At 42.6% G+C, this 13710-nt stretch overlaps 1 protein-coding gene across 2 annotated transcripts in view; it reads right to left on the minus strand.

Moving 5' to 3' along the window:
- The window catches only part of LOC132380972 (MAP kinase-activated protein kinase 2), a 196335-nt gene that overhangs the window by 14532 nt on the left and 168093 nt on the right, over positions 1-13710 (minus strand). For both annotated transcript variants that reach the window (XM_059950012.1, XM_059950011.1), the window contains exons 6-9: positions 9537-9612; positions 3139-3263; positions 1450-1535; positions 343-423 (exon numbers count right to left, since the gene is read on the minus strand). In XM_059950012.1, the coding sequence (XP_059805995.1) occupies positions 343-423; positions 1450-1535; positions 3139-3263; positions 9537-9612 (368 nt within the window). The remainder of the gene's footprint in view (positions 1-342; positions 424-1449; positions 1536-3138; positions 3264-9536; positions 9613-13710) is intronic.

Raw genomic sequence — 13710 nt, forward strand, 5'->3', positions numbered from 1 at the left:
TCCACGTCCATCATAATGGAAACCATTAGCCAGAATATCCCCTCTTCTTATTGACGCTATCAGAAATGAGGCACAGGAGTCCGAAGTTACACTTTCAACATTAGGAAAGGCTCTTCCCATCCACCATCAGATTTTTGAATAGTTCATGAACCCATTAACACAATCTCACTATTTTGCTCCCTGTTTGCACTACTTATTTTTTAAAATATATTTCTTATTGTAACTTATTGTATTTTTTAATGTTTTGCAATGTACTGCTGCCACAAAACAACAGATTTCACAACATATGTTAGTGATAATAAACATGATTCTGATTTTGAATAACACTGAAATCAATTTTACCTTCACTTCCTCCCATAGGTCCTTCTCTTCCTTCAGGACTCTGCTGGTGTGAAGAGGTGTCTGTGGAACCTGATTCGATTGCTAAAGATTGGAAATACCACACAGCAAAATCAGTCCCCATTCAGTGTAACAAAACAAACTTCCGTCAATAGATGAAACCATAGACTACAAAGATCACTTTGAAAGTCTGAAGTTATTTCCTGTGTGTGTGAAGCTAATCAAATATTGAGAGGCGAGGTGAAGATGCTTCCTATAGTGGTGGAGTTTAGGGCCAGAGAGCACAGCATCAGAATAGAACTATGTTCCTTTAGAACAGAGATGAGGAATTTCTTTAGCCAGAGGGTGGTGAATCTGTGGAATTCTTTGCCATGGACATGTGTGGAGGCCAAGTCATTGGGTATATTTCAAAGATTCAAAGGTTCAAAGGTTGTCAAGGTACGTATGCAGAATACAACTCTGAGATTTGTCTTCTCCAAATAGCCATAGAGTACAGGAAACCATATAAGTAGTTGAAAGAAAGACATCAACCCACCCCCCCCCCGCATGAAAAGAAAAAGAAAACAGAAACTCACAAACTCCAAACACCCCCAACCCCTCCTTCACACAAAAACTAACAAAAAAACAAAAACTAACCCAAACCCCCTGCCCACCAATCCACAATAAGAAAGAATGGGCGAGAACATGAAACAGAGAATTGAAAGAGGCCAATAAGAACCACATTCCGATTCATAAATCTCAGAATTTCGATAACACCTCTGACAGCATCGCGACCCAGCCACCCTTCTGAGGGCAGCAGAGGGTGGATAGCTCAGTGATTAATAAGGGTGTCAAAGATTACGAGGAAAAGGCAGGAGAATGGGGCTCAGAGGGATAATAAGTCAGCCATGATGGAATGGCAGAGCAGACTCGATAGTCTGAATGCTCTAAATCTGCTGCGATGTTCAATGGTCTTATGGTCTAAAAATTGGAGAGGAAAGAATTGGTGGAAAAATATGGAACAGAAAGCTAAAGAAATGAAAGCATAAGAACCAATTAATGAGTGTAGGGAAGTCATATTTTGATAGGGGAAGTTTCAATTCCAATCCACATGTGCAATGAACTACATACATTAATCCAGGGATGGTTCATGAATTCCATGATGGTCATCCGTTGTGTTGGCTCGGTCTTCAGGAGATGTCTGATCAATTGCTTGGCTGAAAAATTCACAGAAACAAACCCAGTGGAAGTTAGAATTGCAACTGAATCTTAGTGTCTCAGCTGTGGCCTTCCCCCAGCACATCCTCGGACAGTATTGGATGTTGATGAAAACGGGGCATTTCACTGATTTTGACACTTCTGTGTACACGTGACAAATTAAGCTACTATTTCTCTTTGATCTTGGCGGGTCAATGTCCCTGGATGAGTAATAGGCGGCTGAAGGTTTAAAACTATGTATAATTTGTGGGATGGAGATATGGCTTGGCCAAAGGAGGTGTAAGGCGCTCTTTCCCTCTGCTAGACTGCAGGTCACGTGAAGCCATGGGAGCAGGTGGTGGATGGTCATATGAGCAACTGGTGCAGATCACAAGTCCTGGTTATGCAACCACTTGAGGCCAGGCAGGCAATCTCTGAAGAGTATTGATAATAGCTGGGGTCACCCATCTTGTAAAGACACTGCCCCGAGCCAATGGCAATGGAAAAACCACGTCTGTAGAAAATTTGGAAAGATCATGGTCAAGACCACGACTGCCCGTGTCATACCACACGGCACATAATGATGACGATGAGTACATCAGAATGTGTTCAAAAAGGAGAATTTGACAATAGTCTCAGGCAAAGTGTGAAGATCTAGATCTAAACTAGTTCAAAATAGAGCTCCTAATATTGCAATGATGGAGAAAAGGTGTCATAACTTATAAAGTACACACAAGCGTACATTAATTTGAACACTGGCAGCTTTCCCAACAGTATTCAGTCACCTTTTGGGGACCGAACAGAACTATTCTGCTAAATAGACACCCAATCTGTATTTGGTTTCTCCAACATAGAAGAGACCAAATTTGGCTTTCTGGTCAACATGTATGATGCCAATCACAGTCTGCCTTCTGGAAGGTGGGAACACTGTATGAATTCTCTGTCTGGAAAATGCGTCAAAGGCCCAGTGATGTGATGTCCCCCAGGGGAAACCCCCCCACCAGTCACACCCAGGTCAGGGAGATCGTATTAAACTGAGGAATGAGGGACCTCAAACACTGAAACCTGGAGCTACAAACAATCTGCTGGAGGAACTCGGTGGAGTGAGCAGCGTCTGTGAGGGATGGATTCCGACCTAAAGCATCGACAATTCCTTTCCTTCCATAGACGTTGCTCGACTCGTTGAATTCCTCCTGTGCCTGTTTGTTGCCCAAACCCTGCTGAAAACTTCAGACACACCAACCTTCGAGATGATGTGGGGATCAGTTGAGCTGAAAGGCCTGTTCCCTGCATGACTCTGTGAATCTATACATCGTACTAAAATGCAACTGTTTTTATGCAAGTATGTGCAGTGGTACCGCAAACCTGTCTCACCATGACACAATCTAGAGTATGGGGAATACAGATTTTAATTATAATAGACATTTAAAACAAATAAGTCTGGACTTTATTCTGCGTGAAGTAAACAGTTAACACAATACTGCTAAGTTATATTAGTGTATGTATGCAAAGTTTATTTTCAGAAGTAAAGTTTGCTTGTAGAACTGTATACCCTTCTTCACACACACTCATACATGAAGTAAAAGGCAGGTATAGCAAAACAGCTTAGGAGAATTGGACTACCTTCCTCCGAAACTTCCGACCATTCTGGATTTGGAAACTCATACTGTCCCATTCGGATTCGTCTCTTCATTCCAGGAGAGATGGCCAGTCCATGGTTGGAGTAGAATGGAGGATATCCACATAGCCTGCGTGTATCGGTAGAGAGAAGGGCCGTTACAGACACAGTTCTCAACCAAACAACCGAAATGAACCAAAAGTCATCTCCAGCAATGAGTAAAACATCTAAAACGTCCACTGATTCCATCAGTTAGAGTACCACCATTATTTTGATTCAAGGAGTGTGTCCCCTGTGGGACGGTGAATTCTTTGGCACTGTCATGCAGCAGTAAACTAACACTATTACAGTGCTATGATTGGGCTTCAATTCCTGATGCTGTCATAAGGAGTTTGTGCATTCTTTCCATTACTATTTGAGTTTCCTCCGGATGTTCCAGTTTCCTCCCACATTCCCCCATTCCATAGGGGTTAGGATTAGTAAGTGATGGGCATGCTGTACTGGAGCAGGGAACGTGGTGACAGTTACAAGCCAGCACAATCCTCACTGATCTGACTTGACACAAATTACACACTTCAGTTTGTTTCAAAGCACTCGTGACAAACAAAATTAATGTAATGCTCTGGTTTAAAAACATACTTTATTTTATTAATACAGTTATGCTGTTGGTCATTTTATTTTTTTACTGATCTTCTCAAACTGCAAATCCAAAAATAGAAAAAAGTGCTCTTCTAATTACATTAAACAATTGAGTATTTCATTTTTGCTGTTTAAAATAAAATTAAAACTCATTAAAAAGCTAGGCTTGTTGAAAAAGCCAGCAGGATTTACCTTGTAACATTTTGGCCAATAAGATGCCCGGGAAAAGAACAGGTAGCCATTTTCTATAGACAGCACGGGATTGAAGGAGTTTTGAAAAAGAATGGAAATGGACAACAAACAGGATAGAAGAACATGCTGAAACACTCCAGAACTAAATTTGGAAGGACAGATACAGAAGTCAGAAAACCCTTGTGCTGCCTATTGTCTCATGGAGAATTTGCAGATAACTTTCAGTTATCAGCTAGCATACAATATTGGAAATTTAACACCTTTTGCCCTGGATATTGTCTGGTCATTTATTTATTTTTGCTTGCTTGGACTGGTTCTTCAACGCAGAAGCGTTTCGGTACCGTCAGTAAGCAAAGTGAAGCAAACTGGATTGATAATGCAACAATGAATGAGCTCCAACGATTACATGCACGCTATAGACTGACATATTTGTAACAGACCCTTTTCTTTATTTTGTTTGCTATAGCTTAAAATATTTTATCAATACAATTTCAATCTACATTTATACCGGTCTGAGCTAAATTATTGCTTCCTGGCAAACAGTAAACTTGCATGGGGAAGTCAGTATTCATACTAGTCTTATTTTTCTTCGAAGAAATATTCAAACTTTGTTTTTTTCTGTGTTTACCCGATACATATCCATCCTAGACATTTATTTACTGGTATAGACTTTCCTTCGTTAATCTCCATACATCACAGAGTTATGTTGCTGATAGTTGAGTTCACAATAGTAGCTAACTCATTACAAGCCTACGGTCAGGGTATTACAGTAATGTTTACATTCTTTCTTTAGTAGGAAGTGTTCTTATAATGAAAGTGGTTAACAGCATCTGTAGAAGGTGCAACCAGTCTAGCATTAGGAATGATTGCTGGTTATAATTATCACGTATTTGCATAAAGTGAGTGTTTTAGAGTCTGTCAAATGTTCAATGAATACTCAAGAGATTCTAGTTTTAATGAGAGAATAATGTTTCAGTGCTGTACCAAGGGAATGGTGTACTGTCAAAAGCGCAATCACTTTAAGGTGTCAACCCAGCTCCCAAGCAGAAATAAAAGATTCCTTGTGCTAAGTCAACAACCGTGGGCTGCCATCTCACAACTCCAGAGACTCAAGTTCAATCCTCACTTCAAACCTCTGGTGCTAACTATATGGAATTTGCATTTCCTCTGGATATTCCGGATTTCCCATGTACCAAAGACATTCAGGTTGGTAGGCCAAATGCCCACTCTAATTTAGACCATAAGATCAAAGGAGCAGAATTAAGCCGTTTCAGCCCATTTCATCACAGCTGATCCATTTTCTCTCTAATTCCCGATCTCCTGCCTTCTCCCCATCTCCCTTCATGCCCCAACCAATCAAGAATCTGCCAACCTCTACCTTAAATACACCTAACGACTCAGCCTCCACAGTTTCCTGTGGCAACAAATTCCACAGATTCACCATTCTCTGGTTACAGAATGCAGGCAGGTTGAGGAATCTGGGGGGGTTTGATGGGAATGTGGGATTCATTTGATAGAGGTGTATAAGATGATAAGAAACACAGATTGAACCCACAGTCAGACACTTTTCCTAGGGCGGAAATGGCTAATATGAGGAGACGTAAGTTTGTCTAAGGTAGGAAGTATGGTGGGGAGGAGGGGGAGAAGTCAGTGATAGTTTTTTTCTTTACCCAGAGAGCTGGGTATATAGAACACACTGCCAGGAGTGGTGGTAGAGGCAATTAAGAAACTCTGAGATAGGCACATGATTGAAAGGAAAATGGAGGTCTACTTTGGAGGGAAGGATTAGAGTATGTTAAAGGGTTGGCACAGCCCATATCATGCTGGACTGTTGAATGTTCTAGGTTAGGATTAGAGGCAACAGATGGTTGATGGTGTGTGTGGAGTTAATCAGCTGGAGGGGCTGTCTCCAAGTTGCATCTAACAGAAGGAACCTTAGACCCCTGGGCAGAACTTCTCTCTCAAACAACACGGATAAATGAATTACGATGGACAACAAAGATCCTGTTTCCTGAGCACTTTTGGGTGTATCTTATGGATTTTGCACAACTGATCATGAAAATCACCTTGAAATTTCCTTATGGTGCACCTTTTCTTTTGAAATTGCCTACACTTGATACTCAATTCACAATTCAAGTCAGAATAACTGGTGCAAGATTAAGGAAGTCATTTTTGTTGGTCCACAAATCAAGTCGAAGAATGTCTAGTGAGACCAGAGACAATCACACGGAAGGCATTCAAGTATGTTCTTAAAAATTTTCTTCCCAACTACAGAGCACCAAACCATTTGCAGCTGTTTGACAACATAAACGAGAGAAAATCCAACCAACACACATAAAACGCTGGAGGAACTCAGCCTGGCCTGGCAGCGTCTATGGAACAAAGTAAAGCATTGACTGTTTACTCTTTTCCGCAGATGCTGCTTTGCTAGCTGAGCTCCTCCAGCGTTCTGTCCGTGTTGCTGACAACATGCTTCAAGCATACAAAACCATGAAGTGCAGCATGTCACTTTCTGCATTCCCATTTAGATTTCTCCTCTGCTAACCTTGGCGCTGTCAGTGACAAGCACAGTGAAAGGTCTCACCAGGACAATTCAGTCATGGAGGAATGGTATCAGGGCAACTGGAATCCCTCAATACTGGCTGATTATTGTTGGACACTTAAGTGAGAAACCTCAGACACTGAGTACAAATGAAAGTCATCAACAAATGAGTTTTAGCTTAGTCGAACTATCGCAAAGTATCTGCACCGTTATGCAACTGAATGCATTATATTAAAAAAATGTTAATCTCTTGTTTCTCTGAATTCTTATGTGATATAAGTCGTCTGAAATTATATTTGTGTTCAGCTTCAAGCAAAAGAAATATTTCTGAGGAAGCAGCACTTATGAAAAAAACATGTTGTCCAGTGTAATCAATCACCGCAGTTCAGCCGTTTTGTTTTCGTTTCTGTTTCCCCCCACCCGTGAGAAAACAGACTTCAGAAATGTGTCATTGGTTGTTGAAAAACCCTTTGGGATGTCCTGGGGTCATAGGTGACGCTACACCATCGCAGGCCTTTAATTTCAATATTCTCAATAACCGCTCAAGAGACAGTGTAGCAGGGACCAGGTTTGCAGCCAGTGCTTGAGTTGCGTCTTCGCCTGCTTTTTTACTGGTCTCAAGTACTACAAAGGTCACAATGACATTTTGTTTCTGACGATGGGAAACGGCAAGTGCTGTTATCAAACTGAAATGACATTGAGACTGTTCTCTGTTTCAACCAACACATAAACTTGAACCTTGATCATCTTGCTTACAAGAGTGTGATAGATCAAATATGACACATGAATTGTGGGGGGGAGGAAGCAGGTACCCTGGTGGGTGACCCTGTATTCCAGGGATACGGTGTAATTTTGCGGTTGTCTTTTTCATACGTTCTTGTTAAGTTTTGATTCAACTGTGAACTTTTCAGTGCAAGTGCAAAATCAAAACTTCAAAGTCAGAGTGCAAGAAAAGTCAGTGATTTTCACTGCCACTTGCCCGAGATGGAACACCGATAGGTAACACCATCAAAATGACAATTTCAAAAGCAGCACTTATTTATGAATTCTCAGGAATATAACAGCATTGAAGGCACCACAAATGTTTAATCATCTGTTAATGACGCACATCCTGTGTTTCAAATTGAAATTCTGATTAGTTGACATAATCTGGCACATTTCTAAGGCTGCAGAAAATTTAAAATACGTATTAATTCACTCACAGACCAAGTGCCCAGAGCCAAAAGCTGTGTGCTAGTGAATGGCGAGGAAAGAGGCCCAGAATGAGCTGATTCAGCTCGTGGCTCCATGAGGTTTATTCGTCTCTGTGCTGAATTGGGGCCGTGTCCTGCAGCTAACGAGCTACTGGGCCAGCTGAGGTGATGACAGGCCGAGGACTCACTTTCATGAACTTTAGTCATTTGCTTCCTTTTGTTGTTTGCATGATTTGCTGTTTTTTCTGCTCACTGGGTGTTTGACAGTCTTTTAATCAGATCTATTGGGGGGTTTCTTTGTTTAGTGGCTGCCTCTAAGGAGATGAAACTCAAGGTTGTATATCATGTACAAACTTTGATAATAGATGTACTTTCAGCTTTTGGTTATTGACCAAGCATTAACTTGGCGTTCCTCTCCATGGATGCCGCCTGTCCTGCCGAATATTCCAAGCTTTGACAGCTACTATCAAAGGCAAACTCAAGACAGAATTGACTGCCTTTTAACTATGATGGAGGGGTGAAGATTAAAGATAAAAGATTAGCTTTGTTTGCCAGGTGTGCATCAAAACTTTGAAACATACATTATTTGCGTCACATCAAATCGGAGAGGACTGTGCTAGGCAAATGTCACCACACTTCCAGCATCAACGTAGCACGCCCACAGTTCACTAACCCTAACTGCACATCGTTGGTATGCAGGAGGAGATCACAGTATCTGGAAAAAGCCCACAAAGTCATGGGTGAATGGCATGGTTATGATTGCCTTTATCAGTTAGACAATGAGTTCAAGTTTTGGGGAGTTATGTTGCAGATTTATAAAACTCCAGTTGGGCCACATCTGTAACATTGCATTCAGTTCTGATTGCCCCATTACAGGAAGAATGCGGAGGCTTGCGAGAAGACCATAAGATATAGGAGCAGAATTAGGCCATTTAGCCCATCAAGTCTGCTCCACCATTTCATCATGGCTGATCCAATTTTCCTCCCAGTCCCAATCACCTGCCTTCTCCATGTACCTTTTGACACCCTTACTTATCAAGAACCTATCATCCTCCACTCTAAACATTCCCAATGACTTGGCCTTCACAGCCATCTGTGGCAATGGATTATACAGATTCACCATCCTCAGGCTAAAGAAATTCCTCCTCATCTCTATTCTAAAGGGATGCCCCTCTAATTCTGTTGTTGTGCTCACTGGTCTTGGATTCTAGGTCCTAGGTCTATTGGAAACAGCTTCTCTACATCCACTCTTTCAATATTTGAGAAGCATCTGTGGGGAGAGGGAATTCTCACTGTGTTGGGCCGAATCCCTGCATCAGTGTTGGCGGTTCCTCTGCCCACCGCAGAAGCTGCTCAACCCATTGACTTCCTCCAGCAGATTATTTGTTGCTCTCAATTCCAGCAACTGTTGCCTCTTCAGCCTGCACATTAATAATAAACTTTGAGAGTTATCGAGATTGGCGTTCCTTCTTTGAAGAGGCTCCTTGTTGTTTTCCCCCTGAGCTTGTAAAAACTAGTCATAGTTTGGGAACACACTGTGCAGTGGGGTGCCAACAGTGCAAAGTGTGATGGGAGCAGATCTGGGAGCTCACAACTCTCAGAGGCAACACCATAGTTCACTGCTTGATGTTGGGTTTGAAAAATTGCCACTCGGAAGCAGTGGGTAGATAAACTTGATAAAGGTATGTTAAAAGGTTTGTGCCACATTATCACACAACCCAAGTTTCAGCTTTGCTCTGAAGGAAACATTGCTTTATTAAGTAAGTTTCTCACTGGCCCCTCTTTCATTCAAGAGCTGCTGTCCACTGTTGTGGAGCCGTGTCTACGTGGAACTTACAGAATATACATGATGACACCCAACGACCACATGTCACAGGATTTGTCATACTTCTCGGGACCGAGAACCTCTGGAGCTGTAAAGAGAAAAAAAATATTACTGAAGGTCATTCTCCCAACCACTTCCCTGTCCACTTGACCTCCAACCCAGAGCCCAAACTAATCCCGAACGTTGCCCTGGCTACAGTGTTGAGGTAATGCCTGGCTTCGTGACCCCATGGTCATCTGCTGGGCTGAATGCTGGGTATTTGCTGTCAATTACTATTGTCATGCAGTGAAAAACCCTGTTTTGCAAACTATCCATACAGATCACTTCATAAACAGTTCATTGAGGTCCAGTGCTGTGCAAAGGTCTTCACACTTTTACGAGGGGTGATTGATAAGTTTGCGGCCCAAGGTAGAAGGAGTCAATTTTAGAAAACCTTGCACATTTATTTTTCCTACATTTACACACTTAGTCCAGCGGTCATGGAGCATACGGATCCCTTCTTTGTAGAAGTCGGTGTCTTGGACCTCCAGAAGTGGTCCACAGCATGGGTGATTGATAAGTTTGTGGCCTAAAGTAGAAGGAGATGTTATTAACTTCAAACTTTCTGCATTTTTAAACTGCATGTGCATGTAATAAGAGCTGTATAACTCATCTCCTTCTACCTTAGGGCATGAACTTATCAATCACCCCTTGTATGTAGCTAGAGTGCCGAAGACAAGCACGGTACTGTTGTAAGTTTATATATTGCCATCCCCTTGAGTGCTTCACTGTCAGAGGTGAATTCAGGAACACAAGAAACTGCACAGAAGTGCTCTCAGCCCAAAACATCACAAAGCATCCCTCCCTACCGTACCCATAGGAGACTCTGCCTCCAGAAGCCATGTCCATCATCAAAATCCCCACCATCCGGGCCATGCCATCTTCTCACAGATACAGGAGGTACAGTAGCTTCAAATCCCACACCACCAGGTTCAAGATCAGCAACCATTCAGTCCTTGAACCAACCCTAATCACTACTGTTTGGCAACACTATGATCAGTTTGATCACTTTGCACAATAATAGGCTTTTATTTGCTCGAATTGTGTTCTTTCTCCTAAAAAACTGCGTATAATTTAATTTGTATTTTCTTCTGATGCTCTGTGCCTGTGATGCTGCTGGTAAGCTTTTCACTGCACCTGTCATTGTTTTTCTCTCTGTACCTTGTGCCAACTTTGCCCTTTCTTTAGCATTGCTGTCTGTTTTTTACAAGGCTGAGTTGCTAGCTCGACGCTCAGCCCAACAGGGATGGAAAGTGTACAAGGAGCCGGCTGGATTCGAACCCAGGAGCACTTGCCTCGAAGTCCAGTGTGGAATCCACTACACCACTGGCCAGCGATATGAACTTGTGCAGGTGACAATAAAATTAACTTTGACGTTGAATGTCATACTGTCAGAGGTGATGTCACTCAGTAGAACGGGACCTCTCCCTGGTGACCAGCCAATATGACTGAACCACATTATCAGTTCCTTGTCTCGTTTCTGGGATATATACTGCACAATCTAAATTGGTTTATTATTGACAAATGTACTGAGGTGCAGTGAAAGACCCTGTTTTGCAGACCATCGATACAGATCACTTCATACACAGTACATTAAGGTACAATATGGTCTGAGACACTTAGATATAGCTAGGGTGCCTAAGACTTCTGCACAGTACTGTAGTGATTGTATGTATTGCACTGTACTGCTGCCTCAGAGAAATAACAAATTTCATGACATATCTGAGTGATGATAAACCTGATTCTGATACAGGTCTCTATTGTGGACTGAGCATGGGAAGGGGGCAGGGAGAGGGGAATCATGGTTGGGAAAAGGGGAAGGGAGAGGGGAGGGGAGTGGGAAGCACCAGAGACACATTCTGTAATGATCAATAAACCAAATGTCTGGAATCAAATGACCCTGAGTGGTGTCTCAGGGATGGGTGCGTCTGCACCCGTGCCATACCCAACCCCTGGCACTCCTTCTCTGCCAGCTGTCCCACACCCCTCCTGAGGCACTCCACCCTCACCATTCCCAACATCCTGCCAGATTTATAAACTCGCTCTCTGCTCCATGTTGGCAAACACAGTACTGTGCAACAGTCTTAGGCACCCTAGCTATATATACACCGCACGTACCCAAGACGTTTGCACAGTACTGCAGTACAAGGGAAAACATTAACAGAATGCAGAATAAAGTGTTACAGTTACAGAGGAAGTGCAGCGCAGGTAGTTAATAACAAAGTAGGCGGTGAGTCGACAGTCCACCTTATCGTACTAGGGAACTGTTCAATAGTCTTATAACAGCAGGGTAGAAGCTGTCCTTGAGCCTGCTGATGTGAACTTTTAGTCTTTTGTATGTTCTGCCTGCTGGGAAAGGGGAGAAGAGAGAATGTCCAACATGGGCAGAGTCTTTGACAGTGTAACCTCCTGCAAGCTCTGAGAGTCCTTTTAACTCTGCTCCTGACGGAAGTGTAGACAGAGTCCATTGAAGGGAGGCTTGCTCCTGTGCTGAGCTGAGCTCGGCCATGTGCAGAGCAGTTGCCACACCTTGCCGTTATGCATCCAGGCATAATGCTTTCGATGGCCCTTCAGTTAAGAATCGGTAAGAGCCGACGGGGACATGCCGAATGTTTCCAGCCTCCTGAGGAAGTAGAGAGATTGGTGAGCTTTCTTGGTTGTGTCATCAACAATTACACGAATGTGTGAAGAATAGGTGTACGGACTATGTGAAAGCAGGAAACGATCAGCAAAACTGGACATCATTAGCTTCAGCAGAACAGTGTAGGCTGGACCTGTTCCGGTGCTATACTATTTATGTTCTATTGTCTATACGTGGCATTGAATTTCAGGAACATGCTGCTGATTAAAAACTAAAGAATGACGAACAGCTAGAATGAAATGCAGTTTCAGCAGATTTTCAGGTCTTATCAATATCAGTTTGCATCGGCATTTGGTCTTCAAAGGGACTGTTTATCTTGCAGACTCAATACCACTCCCTCTTGATCTGTTTCCACGTCTATGCAGTGAGCAGAGCTTGCTCTAGAATTGAACCTTGTGGGACACCACTACCCACTGATAACCACTCTGAAAAAAAAACTCCCATTTTGCTTGTGTTCTTGGAAAAGTTGGCCTTCTGCCGTTCAGTTCATGCGTTCCTTGCAGTTTTCGTATTATGTAAAATAGCAGCACACAGAGATGCAGTGGTTCCTCCAGCTCCAGTAACTGTGCCAGTTTTAAATCCTTAGATAATGTTTCAAAGTTTCGAGTCAGGGATTTCAGTCAACCAAAAGCTCCACAAATACAGCTCGTTGAATTCTTAGACAAACTCACTTTTATTTCCTGTTCACCGACTGGCTGCTTCACTGCCATGAAGGTGGTGGAAGCTGCACAGCGTTCACAACAGAACAGGCGGAGTCAAAGGCAGAGACTTCACCAAGCAGCAAGGCTGATCAATCCTTCCACCTGCTACCCACCACCACTATTTATTGAGATACAGTGCAGAACAGGCCCTTCCAACCGCACTGGCCAGCAATCCCCCAATTTAAAATTAGCCTCATTACGGGGCAATTTACAATGACCGATTAACCCACCAACTGGTATGTCTTTGGACTGTGAGCACCAAGAGGAAACACGCACAGTCATGGGGAGAATATACAAACTCCTTACAGGCAGCGGCAGTAATTGAACCTGGCTCGCTGGTACTGTAAGGTGTTGTGCTAACCACTACACTACCGTCCTGCCTCAAATTTTATCATTTCCTGTCAGAATCACCTCATGCACGACAATTCTCTGCCTAGCATCGGATTATGGACATCCAACCAATCAGAATCAGGTTTATTATCACCGGCATGTGACATGAAATTTGTTAACTTAGCAGCAGCAGTTTAATACAATACATAATATAGAAGAAAAAAACAAAATAAAATAATAATAAATAAATATATCAGTTACAGTATATGTATATTGAATAGATTCAAAATAGTGTGGAAAAACAGAAACACTATATATTAAAAAAGTGAGGTAGTGTCCAAGGGTTCAATGTCTATTTAGGAATCGGGTGGCAGAGGGGAAGAAGCTGGTCCTGAATTGCTGAGTGTGTGCCTTCAGGCTTCTGTACCTGCGACCTGTTTGTAATAGTGAGAATAGGGCATGCCCTGGGTGCTGG

The sequence above is a fragment of the Hypanus sabinus genome, chromosome 25 (assembly GCF_030144855.1).
Source record: "Hypanus sabinus isolate sHypSab1 chromosome 25, sHypSab1.hap1, whole genome shotgun sequence".
NCBI lineage: Eukaryota > Metazoa > Chordata > Chondrichthyes > Myliobatiformes > Dasyatidae > Hypanus > Hypanus sabinus.